The sequence below is a fragment of the Crinia signifera genome, chromosome 8 (genome assembly GCF_055691185.1).
Source record: "Crinia signifera chromosome 8, ASM5569118v1, whole genome shotgun sequence".
Lineage (NCBI taxonomy): Eukaryota > Metazoa > Chordata > Amphibia > Anura > Myobatrachidae > Crinia > Crinia signifera.
The window spans coordinates 58,536,915-58,563,158 of record NC_139224.1 but is presented as its reverse complement, the minus strand read 5'-3'; the positions used below and the strand labels follow the sequence as shown (position 1 = coordinate 58,563,158).

At 43.7% G+C, this 26,244-nt stretch overlaps 1 protein-coding gene across 3 annotated transcripts in view; it reads left to right on the top strand.

Annotated features, from left to right (window-relative positions):
- The window catches only part of TRIOBP (TRIO and F-actin binding protein), a 50,389-nt gene extending 27,195 nt beyond the window's left edge, over positions 1 to 23,194 (top strand). For all 3 annotated transcript variants that reach the window (XM_083156495.1, XM_083156494.1, XM_083156493.1), the window contains exons 7-14: positions 2,474 to 2,572; positions 5,783 to 5,930; positions 9,374 to 9,488; positions 9,839 to 9,998; positions 16,171 to 16,284; positions 17,475 to 17,561; positions 19,644 to 19,807; positions 19,969 to 23,194. In XM_083156495.1, coding sequence (XP_083012621.1) covers positions 2,474 to 2,572; positions 5,783 to 5,930; positions 9,374 to 9,488; positions 9,839 to 9,998; positions 16,171 to 16,284; positions 17,475 to 17,561; positions 19,644 to 19,805 — 885 coding nt within the window. In that variant the 3' untranslated portion in view covers positions 19,806 to 19,807; positions 19,969 to 23,194. The remainder of the gene's footprint in view (positions 1 to 2,473; positions 2,573 to 5,782; positions 5,931 to 9,373; positions 9,489 to 9,838; positions 9,999 to 16,170; positions 16,285 to 17,474; positions 17,562 to 19,643; positions 19,808 to 19,968) is intronic.
- Positions 23,195 to 26,244: the final 3,050 nt, after the last annotated feature.

Here is a 26,244-nt window from a genome sequence, read left to right as displayed (position 1 = left end):
GCTATGACACTGGTATCAGGGCCCATACCATCCAAGGAAGATTACACCACTATCTAATCCCTTTTTTCCTTCACAACACTACCTGTAATAAAGTATCGCTCATCCCTCTACCAATGCCCTAGGTCAGGGGTTCTCAAACTCAGGACCCCACACAGTTCACGTTTTCCAGGTCACCCGGCAGGTGCACTGGTGCATTCATTACTCATTAACACATTTTAAAAGATCCACAGGTGGAGCTAATTATTTCACTTGTGATTCTGTGAGAAGACCTGCAAAAGATGCACTGTGTGGGGTCCTGAGGACCGACTGATCCGAAGTCTGTTTTAGTTAAATATTGCGCCCAAAAAAAAGCCTCGCTCACTTTAGCTACCTAATCGGCCTTTTTTTTTTTAAGCTGTTTGTCCTGTAATCTTTTTTTTCTTTTTTAACATATGATTTAAAAGTTGACTTTTACTACTTTTATCATACTCCTGCCCCCAGAAAAATGAGTTCCTTGTTCCTTTTTTTTTTTTTTTGTAAAACTATGCATGCCCTGCACCAGGTTTAGAATTTCCAAAAAGCAATCCCCCCCCCCCCCCCCCCATCAAAGGTTTTCTCCTCCTCTGTCCTGCGCTCGCACGTAGCTGCGTGACTCTGAATTCACTTGGCAGCTGCTTGTAGTGATGCGAATTCTGACTGGTTGCCGACGTCATGTGCCCACCCGAGCAGGGAACACTCCCTGCCTTTTTATTCAGACTGTAAGCACCTTGGCGAAGGAATAATTAGCTGGGCCCTGTACATGAGCATTATAGAATATACGCAGTTCAGGCCCCATTGGAAGAGGGGCTGAATTCCATAGATATGCCACATATCATTTTTGTCAGTATAAGCTGCCTGTGGGTTTTAATTGTTTTTGCGGTACTTGTTTCCTATCTGGGCGCCCACGATCAAAATCGCGGTCATCGGGGGTAAAAATCGCGGTGATCGCGGTCATCGCGGGTAAAATTGGTTGGTCGCGATGCCCGCGATGACCGCGATCACCGCGATTTTCCCATAGGGAACAATGTTAAAAAGGCTGATTGACCGCGATTTCACTGTTAAATGGCTCAATTGACCCGATTTCGCCATATTAACCCTGAATTAGGCCCAATTAACCCTTAAATGTCCCCAACAATTTTTAACGCCACCCCACGATCCACGCCAACCCGAAGCGTGGCGAGCGCAGCGAGCCCGCGAGGGGCGGCGGTACGCGTCCTCCGACCTTTTCATGCCCTACTATCCACGTCGGCGTGGTGTGGGAATATAATAGTGTGGCGAGCGCAGCGAGCCACCGAGCCCGAAGCGTGGCGAGCGCAGCGAGCCCCGCGAGGGGACGCGGATACCTTCACAGGTAGACGCGTCCCCTCGCGGGCTTCACAGGTGTCCGGGTCGCCACGGACACCTGTGAAGCCCGCGAGGGGACGCGCATAACTGTGAAGGTATCCGCGTCCCCTCGCGGGGCTCGCTGCGCTCGCCACGCTTCGGGCTCGGTGGCTCGCTGCGCTCGCCACACTATTATATTCTCACACCACGCCGACGTGGATAGTAGGGCATGAAAAGGTCGGAGGACGCGTACCGCCGCCCCTCGCGGGCTCGCTGCGCTCGCCACGCTTCGGGTTGGCGTCGATCGTGGGGTGGCGTCAAAAATTGGGGGGGACATTTAAGGGTTAATGGGCTCTGTGGCCCATTTAACATTGATTCCTATGGCAAAATCGGGTTGATTGAGCCATTTAACACTAAAATCGGGTCCATCGCGACTTTTAACATTGTTCCCTATGGGAAATCGTGAGCATCGCGTCGCGGGCATCGCGGGTACGTTTATGGCCGGCCGCGACGCGACCGACGCGATTTTTCAGGTTTAACATGGTTTTCAATGGGAAAATCGCGGGCATCGCGTCGGTCGCGGGCAGGCATAAATGTACCCGCGATGCCCGCGACGGGCGCCCAGATAGGAAACAAGTACCGTTTTTGCAAATAATAGATTTAAACGAAAAAGTAGGAATACATACTCTTTATTACATAGTCACACAGAGCTTACGTGTTCTGTATAACACCACTTGTATCGCGTGGAGGATAGATGAATGTGGACACATCTGTATGTACTTTGTAAGGCGTTGTGGACCCCTTTAATTCTCTGTCAATGTAACAGGTAATGCTTTAGAAAGTGGGACTAAAAATGCATGTCCACACATAGAGGGCAGTCTGACTTCTTCTTTGTGGGGCTGTGGTCATTCTGTACCTTTTTGAAGACTGTTGATTGGCAGTTAGAGAAATAACTTGGCAGAAGCTATTTATTATTCATGTGGGAAGGATAGGTTGTCTCTGAATTGAAAATCTGCTCATAACTATTACTGGCTACTATTATGTTAAAGTCTGAGGATCAGTTATTGAATGAAAAGTGAATTGCTGTATAATGCTACGGTCTCTGAGGTTCCATATGTTTCTCATTATACAGATTCAGAGTTTAAAGATGCAGCTGGAGAAAGCCAAGAAGGAAATAGAAGCTCAGAAGGGAGACGGTGAGAGGCCTGTTCCCCATGGCTTCATCTCTCAGGTAAGTCACACTTTTTTTTTTATTTTTCCTTTTCTTTTCTTCCATATAATGAGGCTGATTTGAAGAAATGTTATTTAGCGGAGCGAATAATATGGCACTTTGCTCCAGTGCCATTTTGTTCCATTTTTTTTATTTTTTTAAGATACATTTTGTATTTAAATTCTGGGGCTTTGATGCTGTCATCAATCGGGATTCCCCTATAGGAGTCTGGCTTTTTTCTCTCAGTGGGATCCAGTAGGATTTCTTCCAACACCCCCCTGCAGCATGCATGCCTAAACCCATAAGTCCAGCATCACAAAGGACCGCTCTTAGTGCAAGAGCTGTCCTTTGGGATTTTCTTCACGCATTCGTTGGTAAATGCCATAATGGCTTGCCATAGCAAGCATGCATCTATTTCAGCTGTATTTTACATTTTCACGATTCTTTGTTCCTCTATAAAGTCTTTCTCATAAAGGTGCCCACACAGTACAATGTGCTCCATGCATTTTAAACTAGATGAGATGCGATCTAGTTCAAAGAGTACATATTGCACATCTTTTTTTTTTGTACTCTTTGATGTGATAAGCACACATCGCAAGCCCAAAAACGCACTGTGTGTGGGCTCCTTAAGAGGTGTTCCAAAATAACACCCTCTTTATCAGATTATTTTACATTTTTGAGCCGTTTTCAACATGAATATTGGTAGATATTAAACTTAACCGAATATAATCTGCAAACATCTTAAAGGCCCTTTTACCATAGGATCGCATTCCCAATGCGATCTTGGCAGGATCTACCGCCCAGACTTTCCCCAAGGTGTATGTCCGTGCAAACCCTGGAACAGGGGCTAAGACCTTCCCTGCGATCTTCTGTGCCAGAGGATACTTTAATATTTGCGGCTAACCCATGAAAATGGGTGTTTTCGGGGAATTGGCTGCAGATATTCAATAATAATGGGGTCCCTTAGTCTTAAAAGAGCCACCCGTATTGAGGTATAAAAAGAAACAATCAGATGCCTAATCAATCACCCAGAGCTACTGATTACTCGGTATTCTCATAACTCTTACAGCTATTTTTAAGGGAATGCGCAGCCCTTTCGGAACCTAAACATACAAGAATATGTAACAAATGCACAAGACTTATTTAATACAGATTTATTTAACTGCTGTACTGGCCAGTAACTAAATATAAATATATATTATGTATTGTTATTGGCCAGTTTAGGAGTTAAATAGGTACTTGTTTCCTAGCACGGCGCCCATCGCATCGTATACCATAAGACTAAATATGGTATACAATGTGATGCGATGCGATATTGTACTATAAAATATCATATTGCATCGTATGGCATACATTGCAATGGTATATGATTTTTTTTATTGTACAACCACCCTGATGGGTCCTTACAATGTTAAATTCCCCCCAGGATCAACGGCAACCCGAAGCGTGGAGAGCGCAGCAAGCCCGCGAAGGGCGGGGGTACGCATCCTCCGACCTTTTCATACCCCCACTATCCACGTCAGTGTGCAGTTGATTTTAGATAGTGCGAGCCACCGAGCCCGAAGCGTGGCGTGCGCGGCAAGCCCCGCAAGGGGACGCGCAATACTTGTAAAGTAATAAGAGTCCCTTCGCGGGGCTAGCTGCTCTCGCCACACTATGTAAAATCAACTCCATGCCGACGTGGATAGTTGGTGTATGAAAAGGTTAGAGGACGCGTACCACTGCGCTCGCCACACTTCGGGGTGGCGTTGACAATAAGGGGGCATTTAACATTGTAAGGACCCATCAGGGTGGTTGTACAATAAAAAATCGTATACCATCGTGCAATGCGATTGCATAAGATGCTATAAGATGAAAATCTTGGGTGCCATGCTAGGAAACAAGTACCGTTAAATGTGTTAAATACTTCTTCCCTTGCTCAGTTTTTCTATATTCCAGCATTGAGGCAGCATATGGAATCCTTTCGTCTAATTTTAGCCGCTACAGGTTCTATGGCGAGAGCGAAAATTGCACTAGGACACCGGTAAATGTCACGGTTATGCCAGCTGTTGATTGTAAGGCTGCGAAATATTTATTTTAATAATCACCTTTTTTTTTTTTTTTTTTTTTTATTAAATTTTTTTCCAATAATAACTTTTAGTGACGAGTTAAAGCATAAATACATAACTTGTACAGTGAATAATATAAAAGAATGTTAACAAAGCATTGTGCAGACCAGGCATGTCCAACCTGCGGCCCTCCAGCTGCTGTGAAACTACACATCCCAGAAGGCCTTACCACAGTTTTGATATTGGGGAATGCTAAAACTATGGCAAGGCATGCTGGGATGTGTAGTTTCACAACAGCTGGAGGGCCGCAGGTTGGACAAGCCTGGTGTAGACAATCCTTGTTAGAAGACTAAAACATCAGTGGTACAATAAAACAGTACTTGGTCAGGAAGAGGTTTATGAGAGCAGAAGTGAATGTTGAGGCAGACATAAGGGCCATGCTAGGAAAGCATGAGCACCCAAGAGAGGATCATTGTGCTCAAGTGTTTCTAAATTTTATACCATGTCGTGAAACAAAAGCATGATTTAAGTTTTTAAAGTAGGTGATAGCGTGCAAATAAATGAACTATTATAACGGTTTTCTTCTTTGTAATGTCTTGCATGTAGTCTTGTGAATCATTTAATGGATATACTGACATTTTTAGGATTATTTCATGTAAATACAGTATGTGTCTTATATTGAGGTCCGTATGTTGGTGCTGCAAAGAGCAGGTATTGCAAATTAAAGATTTTTTGCCTTTACAATTCTAATTGATTTGAGTAAATCAATTGGTGTTGCGCATCTGATGTAGACAGTTAGCCATATATGAATGGTGCTTATTTCAGCTCCGTATGCCCTGAATCTCAGTACTTTTTTTTTATTTTTATTTTCATTCTAAAATTGTCATTTATTTTGCTTCTAATTCACCCTTCAGTTAGCGCACCATGCTTTTGGACTAGATCACATCATATGTATTTCAAAATGCTTGCAATGTGCGAAAGCAGCGTGCGTTTTGAACTAGATGTGATGCCATCTACTCCAAAAAGTATGTGCCGCACATACTTTTTGTGCTATGTGATGTGCACAGGAGCACGCATAGCACGGGCAGAACGCATTTGTGGCCACCTTCTGTCCTATGCTATAGTGCGGTTTTAACCAATAGGTCAGTGTGTTTTGGTGTGTCATTCTGTCTCTCTGTTACAGGAAGCATGTGAGTACAGCCTTTCTCAGATGGAGAATTCGCACAAGCAGCTTTTGTCTGAACTACAACGACACCACACGTTGGAGATTCAGAGACTGCGACAGGAGAAGGACCAGCTGCTGGCGGAGGAAACTGCAGCCACGGCCTCTGGTGAGTGATTATATAGAGGAGATGACGAGAATAACTTTTTTCCTGTGTGTGTGTGTGTGTGTGTGTGTGTGTGTGTGTGTGTGTGTGTGTGTGTGTGTGTTTTTATTTTTTTTTTATCATGAATTTTTATTAGTTTTCAACACCTAAAATACCGTACCAATAAAAAATAATAAACACATTTCCCGAAAACGAGATCCAGGTAATAAATCGGCGGCAATTGAAAGAGTAGTAATTGTATTACAAATAAGAAACCGAGGCTAAAACCTATCCACTTCACACACTCACATTGCTCCTTTAGATATGTTTTCTGGTCAGCCGTATGGGCACCGGGCAGATATCGTATGCAAAGCACAGATAGAAAATAGATTAATCCATTGTGTTAAAGGCGAGTGGAGAATTCTGTCAGAGACCCCAAACCTTATCAAAGCACAGTTACACTTCGTATACCTGAAGCATTCATGGCACAGGGTGACATTCACTAATGCAACCCAGGATAAGTGAAAAGGCGGCTAAGAACCATCCAGGTACGGGCAATGTATACTCTGGCCAAGGTAAGTAGGGTCTTCACGTATACTCTAAGGTAGGAAGATAGATAATCCTCCAAGTCCAAGCCAAACACACAGATACGAGGGGACATAAGAGGAATAGGAATACCTGTACTTGCAACACTAGCGGTCATGGCTTCCCAAAAGGAGACCACTCGAGGACACCACCAAAGGAGATGCCAAAATCTAGTCACCGCTTCTAATCATTCTAGTAGGGGTCCAATATACTCTATGCAGAATATATCATTTAATTTGCTGGAAGCAAGCATACGCAATGGCAAGCTTAGGCGAACTAACAATATAGTCCCGAATGTCATCAAGTGGGCCCAAATGAGTCATGGACTTAACACGTAACACACACAGGCCATTTGTCACAGAGAAGGAAAGGAGAGAGGATTATAAAAAATAAATAGTTTCTTCGGCATGACCTAGTATGTTCCGGAGTTTCAGAAAGTTACGGAGGATCTCCCACCCACTGTGCAGTCACAGCATATTAGTTAAAGCATCAAAATGAGTGGAGGACCCCCTCATGAAACAACTGGCCTATTGCGGTTTCACCCATAGGCACCCTTGCACCCATGCCGAGCCACCCTTTAAAATCTTAAGTTCAGGAAAATTCAAGTTCTTGATTCCAAATAGGAGAACAGGGGTCAGTAGATAGGTTGCCTTGAAGATTCCCAGCTTCCACCAAAGGCGTGCTGGCAGGGAAGAAGACCTCTCAGTCAGGTAGACTATCATATTATCCATATACAAACATTATGTTTTCCTCAGCACCCCCAACCCGAAACTGCCACACCTAAGAAGAAGTCCTTATATGGCATGCCAGGGGCCCAATTGCTAGGGCAAAAAGCAATGGCGACAAGGGGCAACCCTGCCGAGTCCCCCTTCCCAATGCCAGAGTGTCAGTGATGAAGCTATTAATGGACACTCGATCAGCTGGGCCAGAATATAACAAGTTAACACGGGCAAAGAATTTAGGGCCAATACCGAATTTAGATATAACCTCTCACAGGTAAATCCACTCCACCTAGTTGAACGCACATGCAGCATCTAGTGACACTATAATGGCATCGTCCATCTCACTAGTAGCCCACCGAAGATAGGTGAAAAGGTGTTGGAGATTTAGGGCAGTTGACCTACTAGACATGAAGCCTGTCTGGTCCGCATGCACCAACTCAAGCACCATGGCATAAAGATAATGGCAAAAATATTGTCTATCCGACTTGATCAGGGAGATGGGGAGGTACACATCAGGGGACAATAAATCCGTCCCTAGCTTAGGGATTAATACCAACAGTGCTTCCGCCATAGAGGGGTATAATATACCACCAGCCAATAATGAGTTAAATAACAAAAGATGTTTTGGAGCTAAAAATGTCAAATGTCTTAGATTTCAATATGGAGCCAGTCTACCCCAGGAGCCTTATAATACTTGTGTATTATATGGGCTCCCGATTTTTTTTTTTTTATTTTTTTTTTTTTTTTTTTTTTTTATCGGGTTGGAAAAATTGCATCGCATGCGATGCGATGGACCCGATTTTTCCATAGGAATCACTGTTAAATGGCCCCCGAAAATGCCCCCCAGGCCCCCACATTGTTTGTATGCCCCCTCATTGTTAACGCCACCCCACCCAAAAAAATATTATGTCCTGCACATAATATTTATCAATGTGACCACCAGGCCTGCGCAGCGCATCTGGGACCCATTGTTCATGCATACAATCCTTTGATTTATCACACAGTTGCTGTCGAAATCGAAGGATTGTGTGCACTGTTGCCCTAGTGCAGGGCTGGGCAACACCGGCCCTCCAGATGTTAGTGAACTATACATCCCAGGATGCTTTGCTTTAGTTTTGCTATGTGGCCATGCTGAAACTGATGCAAGGCATGCTGGGATGTGTAGTTCACTAACATCTGGAGGGCCGGTGTTGCCCAGCCCTGCCCTAGTGTATGGGCTTTTATCCTTCTGGCTGGTTGGGCCTGGGGCTGGTTCTTAAAATATGGGGGACCCCACGCCGTTTAAATAAATATATATTTATTTTACACTGACACCTGAATGAAACCTCCCCTCTGGTAATATCCACCCACTATTTAAATGATGTGCTTAGCAAAATAGCTTGGCAAAATTTCTTAGCACATACGTGTGTATGCCCCTTTAGTCTTTGAGAGATATACTGTAGGATCTGGTTGGTTGGTACTTTGGGCCCGATTCAGACCTTCTACACAGGGCTGTAAATTCGCAAGTCTGATGTTTATCGGGAGACCTAGTAGGCTCAAGGTTCCTAGTGCTCATGCACGAGATCTTCAGCAAACAAAGCCAGCAATAGCTTGTCATTGCTGGCCGCCTGCAAGAAGATTTAACAGCTGGCTGACATTTGTGGGTGGCTCTCCAGCGTTTTCTGAGAGTGCCGGGGCCACCGAGCCCGAAGAGTGGCGAGGGGACGCGCATTACTTCAGACGTATTACGCGGGGCTCGCCACGCTTCGGGCTCGCTGCGCTCGCCACACTATATAAAATCAACTCCACGCTGACGTGGATAGTGGGGGTATGAATAGGTCGGAGGACGCATACCATCGCCGCTCGCCACGCTTCGGGTTGGTGTTCATCGTTGGGTGGCGTTAACAATGGGGGGCATTTGACATAGAAATTACCCATCAGGGTGGGTATACAATCAAAAATTGGGCATGGGGGGCAATTTAACATTGGTTCCTATGTAAAATCGGGTCCATCGCATTGTATGCCATTATAATGGCATAAAATGGACCCGATTTTACATAGGAATTTAACATGACATACAATGCTTACAATGTAAAATCGGATCGGTCGCATTGTATGCCATTATAATTTAAATTTTAGCATCTTTTTAAAATGTGTTTTTTTCTCGTCTTTTTCATTCAGTGATTGAGGCAATACGGGCTGCCCACAAGGAGGAGCTGCAAAGAGAGGTAGAGAAGGCTCGAACATTCCAACATGGGGGATCGGCAGGAAATGAGATGCTACGGCGGCAACACCAGTACGTTTATGTCTTCCCTTACCTCCAATGTCCTGGCGCTAGAAAGTACCTATAAAAGGGTGCCTATAATTACCTAAACACTTTGATATTTAATTATAAATAATACAGGCTGTGTACAAACTGTCTTTAATGAGTCTGTACAGATTAAGTATTCACTCTTGCTATATTGACGGTTTAGTCAACAACTGAAGATTGCGGTGTGTTGCCAGAAAACCTAAAACACAATGGTTTCACCATGTAACTATTTAGCACTCGGCACAAAGCAAGACTTTGTAGTACATTCATTGCGACTTCTTGTTATCGATCATTATCTATAGTGCTTTGTTACATCGTCTTTCTTCTTTTGGCAGATCTGATATGGAGGCCCTAAGAAGAGAACTGCAGACCTTATCTGAGCGTTACTCCCAGAAGTGCCTGGAAATCGGAGCATTGAACCACTCTGCAGCAGAGCGGGAGAGAGAGCTGCAAAGGTGCCAACAGGAAGGCCAGGAACTATTGAGACAGAATCAGGCAAGTGTAGCAATGATCAGGAACAGGAATGGGACTAGAGTCGCCATACACATATAAATCTGCATGTAGCTTATGATGAACACAAACTGTTATTACCAAATCCCCTCTAGTAAATACAAAGCACAGTGCATGAAGCTGCACCATCTGATAAATGTGATCAGGGCATCTGCCTACACCTCCTTAGACTTCTAAACACACTAAAAAGGTGCTGCCTCTTAGCAAATGTCTGCTAAATGTTTTTAGAATATTGCTTACTTTTGTGTGAAGTCTGAAATACATTATACACCCTTCCATTTCAAGGGGATTATTGGTTTAAAGTGGATGAACGGGAAGCGGTCATCTATTAGAATGAACTTAGGTCTACAGTCATTAGGTCGACCCCACTAGGTCGACTGGCAGGAAGGTCGACCTGACTTAAGGTCGACATGGGCCAAGGTCGACATGACTTAAGGTCGAATTTGCATAAAGGTCGACATGAGGAAGGTCGACTGGTCATAAGGTCGACATGGGGTTTTTCACTGTTTTTTGAGCCGACCTGTGCCGACAGGCCGTATTTTATGCCCTACCATCCACTAGGGCGTGGTGGGAGAATAAAATAGTGTGCCGGGCGCAGCGAGGCACCGTGCCCGAAGCGAGCGATGCGAGGGTCCGATTCTCATTGCCAACTGTGTCCATGTCGACATTCGGATCAAAAAACAGTGAAAAACCCATGTCGACCTTATGACCAGTCGACCTTCCTCATGTCGACCTTTATGCAAATTCGACCTTAAGTCATGTCGACCTTGGCCCATGTCGACCTTAAGTCAGGTCGACCTTCCTGCCAGTCGACCTAGTGGGGTCGACCTAATGACTGTAGACCTATGTTCATTCTGACAGATGTACCGATTCCGGATGAACTGGCGCGAAAATCATTGCATTGGATAACATTGGGCAAATTGCATCAAATGTAGATGTAATAATCATGGGATATTTTAATCTTCCTCATGTAAATTGGGAGGCGTCTGTTGCTAGTTCCATTATAAGTAGGGATATTTTGAATTCCTTGGAGGGAGCATCTCTCCAGCAATTTGGTGAAGGAGCCCACGTGCAAAGATGCAATATTAGACCTAACACTTAGAAATGGAGACCGAATATCTGACTTAAAAGTGGGTGAAACCCTAGGATCCAGTTATCTGGCAGTATGGTTTAGAGCAGTGATGGCTAACCTTGACACCCCAGCTGTTGTTGAACTACACATCTCAGCATGCTCTGCTACAGTTTTGCTATTTCACCATGCTAAAAAGGATGTAGGGCATGCTGGGATGTGTAGTTCAACTGCTTGAGTGTCAAGGATAGCCATCACTGGTTTAGAATAAAGACTGGGAACTTGGAGTGCAGGAGAGGTGGAAAAAATTAAAAAGTGCCATACTAAAGGAAACGGAACTTTGTATCAAAAGGGTTCGGAAAAGCACAATGAAAAAAGCCACGAAAGAAGTAGCAAGTCTTGTAAAAGCAAAAAAGATGGCTTTTACAAGCAGACACAAAAATGAAGACAAAGATGTATCTTGTTAGACTGAAGGAGATTAAGGGATCCATTCCAACGTACATTTGTCGTAATGGATCCGACAAGCCATATTCAATGAGCGGCCGAGTCAGACTGTTGGATTCAAGTCAAATCCGACTGTCTGATTAGGCCGTTCCTGATGTCCTATCCTGCTGCTCACACGGAGTTGCTGGAGGGAGCCACGCTCAGCCAGTAGCTGCCTGCAGGCCGGGGAGTGCTGCCGGGAGAGGGGAGATAACCGGGTAAGTAGCAGGGAGGATGGCAATGGGTGAGCAGCAGTAGCACCACCGCTGCTGCTTCTCACCCAGCGCCATCAATGCCGCCTCATCTCCTCAATCTGACTTTAAAGTTGTATTGATATTGTTGGAAACGGGCAAAAACCTGTTGAACTTGGCCCCATTTCCGACAAAAACATGTGGATTGTCAGCTATTCCGCCAATCCATGTGTTTTCCGACAGGTTGGAACATTTCGACCTGTCGGGGGGGTTCACACTAACATTTTCCGACAAACGGCGGTTTCAGACTCTAATTGAATAGACCCCTAAGAAGGTAATCAAATGTGCAAAGGACCCGTACTGCACCTTTCAACTCTCCTGCAACGGAGAGCGTGCACCTGCAGTACATCATTTTCAATCCCTGCAGCCCTATTGATATCTGCCTTGTCCGCACAGACATTTGATGGTACTTATGTAGTAGATGGGTGCCCAATTTACATATGTACGCTTGCGGAAGGAAATATCATCGCATGTCCCGTTTTAGTGCCATCCCAGTAGTTTATATGCATAGAGTACTGATAGACGTTTGTCAGTTACCGTAGCTATGCTTTCTGAATAAGCTTAAGAACTTGCGTAAGTGCTCCCGGTCACTCACTCTGAGGTGATAAGCTGACAGTGATGGATGATTCTCAGAGTTCTCCCAGTGTTACAGTGACCGGTGTGCATGGCAGGTGAGCAAATGTCCATGTTCACCCTACCTACATCAGAGGAGGAGGCTGTGCTGTTTTTTCAGCAAAAGCAATTGCTGCCTGTTACGCAGACTTGCGTGAACGGCCATCCGATGAGGCTCTCTGTAAAGGAAGGGACGTGACGCTGCCACATTAAGTCTTGCCGGAAGAACGTCAGCGTTCGAGCGGACCACTGGTTCCTCGGGTGGCGGGTATCGTTCCTGACCCTGGTCCGGTTTGTCTACTCTTGGGCACAGGAGCTTACCAGTGTGCAGTACTGTGAGAGGGAGCTGCACATGTCTATAAAGACGACGTGCAGTACAACGGCCTCATGAGGGAGGCGTGCACCATGGATCTCTTGTCCCAGCCGCAGACACAAATTGGAGGCCCTGGCATGATAGTGGAGGTAGACGAGAGCCTCTTTGTGAAGAGGAAATATAATGTTGGGAGGATGCTGCCCCAGGAATGGCTATTTGGTGGTATATGCAGGGAGACATGGGCCTGCTTCCTGACCGCCGTTGAAAGGCGAGATGCCACGACCCTCATGGCTGCCATCAGCGCTAATGTCACTCCAGCATGGCGAGGGGACGCGGATACCTTCACAGCTATACGCGTCCCCTCGCGGGCTTCACAGGTGTCCGTGGCGACGCGGACACCTGTGAAGCCCGCGAGGGGACGCGTTTACCTGTGAAGGTATCCGCGTGCGCTCGCCACGCTTCGGGCTCGCTGCGCTCGCCACACTATTCTATTCTCAACTCCACGCCGACGTGGATAGTGGGGGTATGAAAAGGTCGGAGGACGCGTACCGCCGCCCCTCGCGGTCTCGCTGCGCTCGCCACGCTTCGGGTTGACGTTGATCGTGGGGTGGCGTAAACAATTGGGGGGGCCATTTCAGAGTTCAGGGTAAGTATTTGGGCTCTAAGGCCCATTTAACATTGTTTGCTATGGTAAAATCGGGTCCATTCAGCCATTTAACATGAAAATCGTGTCCATCGGGCCTTTTAACATAGATTCCTATGGCAAATCGTGGGCATCGCGTCGCGGCCATCGTGTGCACATTTATGGCCGGACGCGACCGTCGCGATTTCCATGTTTAACATGGGTTTCAATGGGAAATCGCGTCGGTCGCGTCGCGGCCAGACATAAATGTACCCGCGATGCCCGCGATGGGCGCCGTGATAGGTAAAGAGTACCAATGATAGTTTTTTTATGATCTGCTGCGCTATATACGAAGCCTGTTAATAAATAATGTATAAGAAATGTATTTAGTTATTGAGTTTATGTAACAAGTTAAAATTTGTTTCTCTTTTTTGGTTCACTATGGGTTGGATGTATTAAAATACATCGCCGCCTGCCCGCTGCGATGCCAGTGCATATGTACTAACATATGCGGCTGACATCTCCCTGCAGCCTGCCTGTCCCCGGAGCGGCCTCCTCCCCCCTGCAGCCGGAAGGACGTCCGGCTGCGTTACTAGGGGGAGGAAGGGCTTACCTTCCGGGTCCAGGAGGACCTGGACCAGGTAAGCCAGAGGGAGGGGGAGAGGGGGGTCGGCTGTTTTTTTGCAGAGGCGCTGGGCGGCGAAAAGAAGCCCATAGGCTTCTATAGGGTATCGCCACCCAAAGGTGGCGATACCCTACACTGTGGCGATACCCTACACTGTGGCGATACCCTACACTGTGGCGGCGTGGTTTTAATACATAGGAAAATGCGGAAAAACAGGGGTTTTACCGCATTTTCCTCTTGGTACATCCCACCCTATATGTGAAATCTATGTGCACCACCACAGATACTCTCTTGAAATCTGCTGCTGATTATCAATAACTATATTGTATAAATATTTTTAAACATTGTAATTTTTTTTTTTTTTTATATAACATTTATTTACACCTGAATCATATTTGTTTAGATTAGATTAAATGCTAGTTGTGCTGTGCATACTATATACTACTAGATCCATGTCAGTGTGCACCTACTAGTAAATCCTTGTTTGGGATACTGGACAGTGCTGTGCTTATGAGGAGGAAATCACTTGTGACGTCAGTGGGATTTCCTGTGACTGTACTGTAAGCACTTGGTGACCCCTCATTTTGCAAACACATCTGGCCCTGTTGGTGAACTGTGTATCTGAGTTCTGAAGAAAATAACCCCTGTCATCACTGGTAAAATCAGTGACAGCCATGGATCTATTTGAATGAATAGAATACTGTACTCTGCAAATGTGTAAACATGTTTTACAGCTACTGCTCAGCTCTGCAGTTGAAAACAAAACAAACTAAAGTTTAAAGTTTCCAACTATCTTTACACAGAGGGAGGCATATGTACAAGTTCTGGAATACACTACTATTATATCCCTTTTTTACACCTACAAGCTGGGTTACACATAGGAGTTTGTACCTGGCTCCGACCCAGTTGTGACCCACTTTTACAGCAGGTCCTGGAGGCGGGTACTGAGCCTGCGCTGGGAGATGACCTATATCTCCCAGCACCGGCTATTGCATTGCAGTGAACGGGTTACCCATTTACACTGCACAACCAGCAGGTTTGAACCTGTGTTCATCCCTGCTCACTACCCAGGTTGAAATGCCGGGTCTCACAACCTGGGTGGGACATTTCTGGGTTTCTGCACACTACAACACTAGGTCAACATGGGTCAAGGTCGACAGTCAAAAGGTTGACATGGGGTTTTTCAGTTTTTTTAAACCAACCTGTGCCGACAGTCCGTATTTCATGCCCTACCTTCCAAGACTGTGTTGACATTCGGGGGGGGGGGGGGGGGGGGGGAGCGAAAAACTCCATATCGGCCTAATGCTTGTGTCGACTGAATGCTTGTCGACCTAGACCCATGTTGAACTAGTGGTGTCGACCTAGTTGTTGTAGACCAAACGATCCACACCTGCTGTAAAAGGGGTATAAGCTACTAGTTACCAGCCTGTCAAAATGAAGGAAAAAGACAATAGTAATGATAGTGCTAGCGGTTGTGTGTGACTGAATAGAGCAGACATTCCCAACCAACAGTGCAGGTTTTGTAGATATCCAGGCTTGAGCACAGGTGACTTAATTAGTATCTGAGGGATTCTGCTGAAGCCTGGATATCACTACAACCTGCACTATTGGTGTGCCTTGAGGACCGTGTTTGGGAATGCCTGGAATAGAGAAACAATTGAATTGTGCCATCTAGAGGCCAGAACACTTTAAGTCCACCCATAGAGGTGAAGAGCAGCAATTAGCTTCTAGATAAATGATAACTCCGATAACCGTTCATTCTACCACCCTGCATCTTTCAAAACCTGTGCAGTTCTCTTCCCTGCCTGGGGTGTCCCACTCTGCAGTCTGGTCTGTATTTCGGCCCTGATATGCAGGGCCAGAACGGTACTAGCTGCACCACAGCAGAGAGCGATACCCCAGGCAGGGATAAGGACCTGCATGGGTTTATAAAGATGCAGGATGAATAAACACTAGTGGAAAGTGGCTAGAATCTGGTTGCAGTGGGCAACATCTCTCACTTCTAAAAACTCACACTTTAGAAAATGTACCCCCTAAAGTACAGTATCTGTTTGGTAGGATTTAATTTGTGAACCATAATGTAGTGACAATGTTTTGCTTGGGGTTTATTTTATTTTTTGGGTATTGTAGTTTGAAGAGTTTTGTCTTATTTTTGCTTAATTCTCATGACTTTATTTTCTAGGAATTAAACAGCAGACTGTCAGAAGAGATTTCAAAACTCCGCTCTTTCATGGCGGGTAATGGCCCCAACGAGGGACAATTACATGGTGGAGAGAAAAGCAGTACTGAGCTGGAGGTAACTGGTACACTGTAACGGAGTGCTGCTTCCTAAATCTATTCTTTTTCAGTCATCCACAAGGGATGAGTGCTTCCAATGCAATGGCATGGTGATGCTAGCAACTAGACAGCAATTTATGGGCCAAACTTGAAGATTTTTTTTTTTTTTTTATCAAATGAACTAAAGCTCAGATAATTAACTAGGCCAGGGGTCCTCAAACTTGTTTTGGTCCTTTTTTCCTATAAATAGCTGTTTCATATTAAAAGAAAACATATTTCTTAGCCACATCTAGGAATGTCTGCTCCAGAGGAACCACAATTCATATATTTTTGTGCTTGTTCCCTGCAGGGCAGCCATCAGAAATAAGATGGTTATAAATACGTTGGTAGCCTCATATTGGAACACTAGCTGCACACACCCTGCCTTCATAGCTGCACTTACACACGCAATGCCACCACAGGAACACATAAGCGTGCGCACACTGCCCCCATAGCAGTTGGTCCAAGACCAAATAAAATTATTTATGGTCAAAGTGAGCGCAAAACCAGTGCTAGTGGCTGCCTATCATAGAACATATGGACAATCAGAAGCACAACTGTACACCATCACATAACTGACCATAAGGATGATAGGTCACAATTTACTTTCCAAACATACAGTATCAATAATTTTAGGGTTGCCGTAAAAACAATGCTGATGCGCTAGAGCAGTGGTTCCCGACCCTTGTCTCCATACAGAATCACAAGTGACATAATTAGCTCCACCTGTGGATCTTTTAAAATGTGTCTGAATAATGAGTGCACCTGCTGGGTGACCTGGAAAACGTGCACTGTTGGGGCTACTTGAGGACCAGGGTTAGGAACCACTGCTCTAGGGAGCCGTAAGCCAAGAAAATTTGGGAACCACTGATGTAATGTATTGGGCACTACAATTCTGCTTACTGAAAAAAGGATTCACGTACAAGGCACACATAATATAAAACTGGTTAATGACCATTACGTGGCATCCAATGCAGAGCCCAATATTGTTTAGTTGGTTACTAAAAAAAAAAAGGTAACTTTCTGTTCATCAATATTAATAGTAGTAATTAATAATAATCCCATATGCATTTTATTTTTCTTCAATTCTACTCTTGCCAATTCCAAACACTATTTTATTCCTTGGGTTTATTTTTTTTTTTTTTAACATAGTGTCTTTCTCTCCTTCAGGTTTTACTTCGAGTAAAAGAGACTGAGTTGCAATATTTAAGAAAAGAGGTATCCTGCCTACGTGAGGATCTCCAAAACCTGCAGAAGGTAAGGATGCGAAGGTAATGTTAGCAGGACCGTGTTTAGTAAGAATAGTAGTAGAGGCTCCAATAAGTACTGTATACATGTAAATGCAACCGGAAGTGAAATGATGATATGCCTGGTTTCTCTGGAGTCCCTCTGAGTCATGTTGTTCCTTAATGCTGCAAAATCTAAATTCCATCTTTGCATGTTGATCAATAATTGGAACGATTAGCATGATCTATTATAATATCAGTGTTCCCGCAACTGCTTGCCCACCCCAATAATACAATGTATTATTGCTTCTAATGGGGTGGGCCTTTGGGATGTAGTCAGTTTGTCCACCTTTCAATAGGTTGAAAAATGGTATGTCAACAGGACATTAGCAACATCATTATGCCAACTGCCGACACGGTTGTAAGTTTAGTTAGTCCTACTTCCATCAATCGCCGCCAAAGCACCAAACAATATGGAACCACCCAAGCATGCCGTTACGAATAGTAAAGTTTGGCTGAAAGAAAATATTACTATTTAATAAATAATCAATTGAGCGATAACACGGAGGTGAAAGATACCTAGTTTAATAATGTAAAATATCCATATTTACTCCCTTTACTAAAATTGGGGCTGTGTGATATCTGTAGAGGAAAAAGTGTTTGCCAAATTTGATTTCTCTGCTTCCCCGCGGGTCCCTCTCACCTCCTACGCCTGGGAGCTGACTGCTGCAGGGACTCAGAGGCTCCTCCTCCCTGCACCAGGACGGGGAAGTACTGCTGCCAGGGAGGAGAAGGTCGCTGGGTCCGGGCAGCACAGCAGGAGGCTGCCTGGTCAGCAGGTGGGGTGCAGGGGATGTGAAAAAAAGCCCATAGGCTTCTATAAGGTAATGCCAGAAAAAGCTGGCGTTCCCCTCTGTTGCGTAAACCCGGCAGTCCCACGTTGATACATCTAAAAATGCGGTAAAACTGTTGAAATGGATTTTTACCACATTTTTACGTTTGATATATTCCCCAGATCAGACCCTCTGATCTCTGGCAATACATAATGATATTGTTCAGGTTCCTCACATTTTCTGACTCGCTGAGAGATCTATGCTGCTTTGGTAGGGGTCCTCAACATGCAGCCCTCCAGCTGTTGTGAATCTACTCATCCCCAAGCATGTCTGCATGAATAGGGAGACAAACAAAAACATCATTTTTTATTTTTTATAACAATTCGAAAAATACAAAAACTCTCTTGCGCGCTCGCTCGCTCTCTCTTGCGCGCGCGCTCGCTCTCTCTTGCGCGCGCGCTCGCTCTCTCTTGCGCGCGCGCTCGCTCTCTCTTGCGCGCTCGCTCGCTCTCTCTTGCTCGCTCGCTCTCTCTTGCTCGCTCGCTCTCTCTTGCTCGCTCGCTCTCTCTTGCTCGCTCGCTCTCTCTTGCGCGCTCGCTCTCTCTTGCGCGCTCGCTCTCTCTTGCGCGCTCGCTCTCTCTTGCGCGCTCGCTCTCTCTTGCGCGCTCGCTCTCTCTTGCGCGCTCTCGCTCTCTTGCGCGCTCTCGCTCTCTTGCGCGCTCGCTCTCTCTTGCTCGCTCTCTTGCGCGCGCGCTCTCTCTTGCGCGCTCTCTCTTGCGCACGCTCATTGTTGCTGCGATATGGTCGCTAGTACCATGCTGCTCCATGTGCTGATCAATGCTTTTTTTGAGTCATGTGTGCGAATTAGGCACACGTGCTTAGGGACAGGTACGTACGCGAATGCTGCAGCCCTCCTGAACCCTGCGAATGTGCAGCGAATCCTAAACCAGATTCACTGCACTCAGGGAATACAAACATTGAATACTTCCCATAGAGGTGTTGCAGGGACCCAGAATCCTTGATTTGGATGCTCAATTGTCTTGGAGACCATCCCCCCCCCCCCTGCACAGAGGGCGGGGATATAAATCACGGTCTCCTTGCACGCACCTTGTGCGCATAAGGAAAGATGATAGAATATAATAGCTAGTGACCCTGCACCTGATGATTTTTTGAGGACAAAGTGTTGTGTTTAATTCTCCTGTAATACATGTGTTTATGTATACATTATGTAGTATCTTTTACTCTATTAACATGGTTTGTACTCTTTCCATCACTTCAAGGATAAGAGGTATGCCTCCGAAAAATATAAAGATATCTACGTAGAGCTAAATAATATCAAGTCTCGCTCAGAGCGCGAGATTGACCAGCTGAAGGAACACCTGCGGCTCGCTATGGCAGCTCTACATGAAGAGGCTGTTCTGCGCAACAGTATAGGAGAGTAATGGTGAGAACTGTTCATACGGGCTCCTTTGTAAGTTCTGAATCCTATCCATTACTAAACGTGCGACCAACCTAATATGGGGTCCAAGTAAAATGACTAGGATGTAGTGCATGAATTGCCAAAGTGCACCACTGACCTCTGCTTATATTTATGCTGTACCACAGATTCCTTTGCTGCATCGTCATGAAGATGGATATCGCACACATGTAGACACTGTGACATCAACGAAGTTCCACCTATGCTACAAAACTGCTTTTTTTTATATGTGAATCACAGAATTTTATACAATTCATTATTATTATTGTTATTATTTTTATTATTATTATTAAACAGGGGGATCCTCTGCTGCGTGTCAGACAAAGGCACTAGGTCATATAGCCCAAAAGAGGTGTCACTAGGTTTGAGGCATTCTAACATACCTTACTTTACTGTTACGTATGGGGAAATGATTGTATTTAAAGTTCAACTGTGTATGTGGATATGTTGGCAGGTGGTGTAAATGCACTGGGCGTGATGATTGGGAAATGTGGTAGAGCACTGGCGGTGGTGGGGCCGAGAAAAGTGTACTGTGAGCAGTATCAGTAAGCTAGTGGGAGGGGGAGTAGAGAAAATCCGTAGCAGGGTGAGCGTACAAACACTGATTGTAGCGGGAAGACATGGAAACCTCTTATATATGCCGCAAATTCTTCTTTAAAAAAACAAACAAAAAACATGTGAGACTGAAAGCAGTGTCCTCGTTCCTCGGTGCAGTCTAGTGCCCAGTATGCTTGTTATTGGCTTATGGTTATTGGATCAATGTTGCAGCTGGATGTTTTAAAACCAATGGTGCTGTGCGGGAGCTGGAGTGTGACTGGCTGAAATATATGTTTCTGTAGACTACATATTTACCAGTGGTGACCTCTACAAAGGGCAACTGCAGTTGGCATTAAATACTTTTCATACTGAAGTTTGGATTGCTCCTTTTGATCTCCTACCCTTTTGTGTATCATATAGTTCATTATACTGTACTACATATGTTAATCTGATTAGGAAATTATGTTAAATTTGCCACGTGCAGTGATCTGTCCATTTTTACGCTGGATACACACTATAAGATTATCTGTCCAATCTTGGTGGTTGGAACAAAAATCTGGTTATGTATAGGAGTAAGTGAGAACAAATGATCAATTGTCAAACACTGGAAAACAGACTAGAAAATGTTTGTATGTGGATATTGGTTCAATCCATTTTGATTTTAACAAATTTCTCCAAACAATCATTTTTGCAGATTTTCCAGATTTTGAGAGCAAATAGGCAATTGTCATTTGCTCCCACACATAACCACATTTTCATTCCAACCAAAAAGATTGACCTATAATCTGATAATGTTCTAGTGTGTATCCTTTGAAATCTGTACACACAAGCCAATATGGTCTTAACATGACCACTCAGGTTATGATACATTTGTGTCTAGATTTAAATGGAGCCTGTGACTTTTTTTTTCCCCCCATTTTTCAGTCCTCTCATTGTGCATATAGTTACTGGCCTCCTTCACTATGTAAATATGGCACCACTCTAGATTAACTTGGAGGAGTTTCAGTACCTACATGATTACACAGTAAAATCTAGATTACAGAAACCCATTAACACATTGGAAGCAGCAGTTTTAAAGGCATGTCAATTGTTGCTCAAGAAGGTGTTTGTTTGTTTTTTATTATTATTTTTTAGAATATTATTTGTGATGGCACTTGGGCACAACAGCAGACGTATTTTTTTTTTTTTTAACCTGCTTTCCGAACAATATTGATTGATAACAATTTATTCAAAATGAGCAGTTTTACCTTATGATCAATCATGCCTTAGTGATATTAATAGTTCCTAATACCCTCCTAGGCCCCACTCCCAAATAATTATTGATTAGAGTGACTATTAGGTTGGCCTACGGAAGGACTGGCTTCATGGTACCTACAGTAGATAATGGGTACACTTTAAACTTGCACAACATAAAATCCCCAAAGATCGCTAATCCTTGAGTCCTTTTTATCAGTTCTATAGCACTGCTTTCATTCTCATTCCAGGGATTTTAGTCTGCTTTGCCAGGCTAGCTACTTATTACATGCTGGAAACTCCATGGTGTACAATTAGCTGCATTATCACAAACCATTACCAGAAATTCTACAACAGTCTTCTGTATGTAACTAGAACCTTGAAAGAAAGGATGGCATACAATTATGTATTTTTTTTATTTCATTGCCTTAAGGGGGTATTTATTAAAGCTCTGGGAGAGCTAAAATTGTGTGAGATAAAGTACTAGCTAACCAGCTTAAGGGGGGTATTCAATGCACTCACTTATCCAATGCTGCCGTTAATGACCGCATTGAAGGGTGTCAGATCTTTTTTTTTTTTTTAAAGTCTGATCTGTTTTGTCAGAAACGGATGCGGTTTGAAGAATTCATGGCCGTTTTTCTACAATCCGCGGCCGTTTTCGCCACTCGACAGCCGGAACAGTCAATTCAGATGAGCTGTCGGATCAAAGTAATACGGCCCGGGATTCAAACTGTCGGGACCTTCAGACAGTCGGAATCCCATATTAAATACCCTGACATACATGACCTGATTGGCTGGTTGGTATTTCTCTCACAAGTGTTGTATCTCGCTCCATTATGGGAAATTATTTTTATAAAGTGTCCATTTTATATAACCGTTGCCATCATTGACATTCATTTCAATCAATAAATATTTTTTTCGTATTTTAACTAGGCCAAATATTTATCTGATCAGCTTCTTCAACTAAACTGGAGAGGTAAATGGTTATTTATGCTAGGGCTAAATCTGTGACTAGAAAAGGTTAGCATGTTCCGGTATAAATGCCATTATGCATGTTTTGTGTGGAAACAGAACCATTTTCACAGGCCTTTTAGTTCTATGTAATGATAATGCTAGGCCTGATTTATTAATCACAGCAAACCGCACAAATTCAGAAACGTACCAACTCTTCTACTACAAATTGTGTATTTCCCTCTTGTATTCTAGAATCATGATGTTTGTGTAACTCCAAAATTTGTGGGTGTCCTATTTTTGAAGTTTTATACACTGTTATATTTCAGCCAGGAACTCCATTATTAGAAGTATTGCTGTTTCTGTTGTTATGTCTTCTCCCACTACTGGAATTGTTAATTTCCAAGATTGCACTGGATTGGGAATAGGACATGTTAATAGTTTTACTCGTAAGAGTGAATGATACATTGCCATTGTGCCTTTAATTAAAGGGTGGAAGATTGCCTTTTTAGCTTGTGATATCCTAGGATTGATAGCCATAAAGACAACCTGCATCTCTCTACCACATGCTACACCCCCAAATGTTTAATCTTTGTCACTCACTTTTAATAAAGTTCTTATCTATTTTATCTATTTGATGGTTGTTGTATTTCAGTACGTCTGGACTGCGAAAATGATGTTCCATTTGTATCTACTATATTTCTGTGATAGGTTTTTGTAGTGTACTATGGCCTAATTTAGTGATGTACAAAGACACAGGGCCTAATTAGGAGATTCAGATGGCAGCTGTGTCTTTGTACATCTCTGAATTATGCCCCGTGGAACAAGTGACAGTCAGTGATGACACTGCCCAGGTGCATCTTATACTTGTCTAAATGATTTGTGCCGATTTTGAATTCCCCCTGTATCACTAGATTGTACATTGCAGTAGGTCTTTAGGTCTTGGTGCTTTGCAGTTACTACATGAGTACCAGCTCCTTCTTTTTTCCTTTAAAGGTATAAAAAAAATATAGTTAATCTTGTTCAAAAACATTATTGTATACTCCGTAAGTGCCATATCCATTGCTAGCTATTGTATAAATGGGATGCGGTCGAAATACTGACGCCGCAATCCCAACCGCCGCAATGCCGGCACTTTGTCCCTCTATGGGTGTCAACGATACCCATAGAGGGAGAATAAAATAGTGTGCTGGGTGGCGAGCCCGGAAGGGGGGGGGGGGGGGCGATCTATGGCCCCCCTTGTCGGCATTGCGGCGGTCATGATTCCAACCACCGAGATTTCATACTGATCCCGTATAAATTACATTATAATAGGTTTAAGTAGGTATGGGAGGATCAGCACAGAGTTAGTATATCGTCATAGGGTATAAAATGTATGTGAACCAACCTAAATAATTACTGTACCTGTGAGCAAAATGTAATGTACTGTAGTTCTGGGTTGGTGGTGCGCCCAGCATTCAGTATGAGTAAAAAACAAAGAATGGTGTACCAGCGCAGGCTGAAAAAAATTGTTGTAGTGAGAACGGTATCCTTTACAAAATATTTTATTGTGTTAAATAGCTGTAATTAGCTGTAATTATGGAATTCCATAAAACATTAAATGAATAATTAAAATGGAAAATGTAATACTGGACATTCAATATAAAACAATGTAGCGAAACATCACAATATAATTATCATTTGTGTTGGCATATTACCATGAGGACATCATAGTTTAGTTGAATCCCAAGTATAGCAGGTGAGCACTCTGCTCCTGAAGAAGCTGGGAGGCTAATCCCAGAGAAACGCGTTGAGCTGTTTTTAACATTCTGGACACTCTCTACCTACATCACTTGCGGCAACCCATGAAATAAGGACACTGCTCATCCATTCTTTTATTCCCATCCGGAAAGCTATCCGAGGCAGCTACAGACTAATCAAGTCATCCAGGTCATACCCACTTCCACTCCAGAGGAACCTAATTCATCTATGGACTCTGTCATTGGGACCTATTGGCCACCTGGTGCTCACCTGCTATACTTGGGATTCAACTAAACCATGATGTCCTCATGGTAATATGCCAACACAATCGATAATTATAATGTGATGTTTCGCTACATTGTTTTATATTGAATGTCCAGTATTAATTTTCCATTTTAATTATTCATTTAATGTTTTATGGAATTCCATAATTACAGCGGATTACAGCTATTTAACACAATAAAATATTTTGTAAAGGATACCGTTCTCACTACAACCATTTTTTTCAGCCTGCGCTGGTACACCATTGTTTGTTTTTTACCAGTATATATTTGGGGACCTGACAACCTCAGTACCAGCTGCATCTAGTAGCGCACCGATCAATTCTGTTTTTCTTATTCAGTATGAGTAACTGAGTATACAATGGGTGTGTTTGCATAGAGGCAAACGAAAGCCAAAAACACTTGGGGGGGGGGCACACTCTTTGTATAACAAATACTGGGATATGGTTATTTAGTAATTAATAAGTAATTTATAATCGGTCCTCTTTTTGTATGGTACCAATAGAATAATGAAGGTGGCTCCATTCTATTAGACCTTTGTCCAAAAACCTATAAAAACTGTATTATACTAAAAAAAGAGCCCCCCAATTCTTTCTCTGCATACCACACTTTTAGAGAACTGCAGTATATCTCTCCACATAGAATCACACCATGGCACAACACAGACTCTTATATGCAAAGACAATTTCGACCATTAAAGAAAAACCTGATGTGTGAAGGAACCACAAGAAATCTAACTGACCTTTCAATGCACTTTATACCATGCTCTGTATTGCCCAAGAATCTATAACCTTGTTAGAATGTAAAATCACCGAGAATAAGGGCCAGATGTAAAAGCCTCAGAGTTTGGCGGCTGTGCGGGATCACGGTGAGCTTGGAAGTTTTCTTAACTCACAAGGTATGGTTTTGCCTTGTAAATGATTACCCCTTTAGAAAAAAAAAATTGGGTTCGCCCGGCATCCCTCTCAGGCTACTACATCTGGCCCGAAGTGCCTATGTATAGAAATAAATAAAAATGCACCCCTGTTTAAAATTCTACCACAGTATGCCAATACCTTACAAGGGCTGGTAGGTACTCTTCATCATCCAGAATCACCAGTATCCATCCACACCAGAGACTACTTAACGACAGTCCAGTTTATCTTGGGTTCGTATAGCATAATTATGAGATTCTCTGATACAATCAGGAGCCATTTAGTAGTGGATAAATGAGCGATAAGTAAATGGTAATGGTATAAGCGATTAAAGTAAAGAGAAAGAAGCACCTATAAAATTGAAAAAGGTTAAAAAAAAATGTACACTCTTAAGTGATTAAAAGTCCATGGGCCTGTGTCACTTTCCCTACCTCTAATGTGGGGAGACGCCATGTCACTTTCCCTACCTCTAATGTGGGGAGACGCCATGGGCAGCAGGAGGTTCTGGTGGCAGCTGTGTACATCAGAGGCAGCCGGTAACGTTTACCCCCCAAAAAAATTGCCATTTCAAAATGTGTGAATTTGCGGCAAAAAGTGTGATTTTTTTTTTTTTTTTTTTGTTTTCTTCCCCGCAACTCGCATCCTATAAAATGTGTGAATTGCGGGAAAAGTGCAGTTTCTGACGTTTTTTGTGATATTTTTTTAAATTTTTTATCGCAAAATTCACAAATTTGGACCCGATTACATT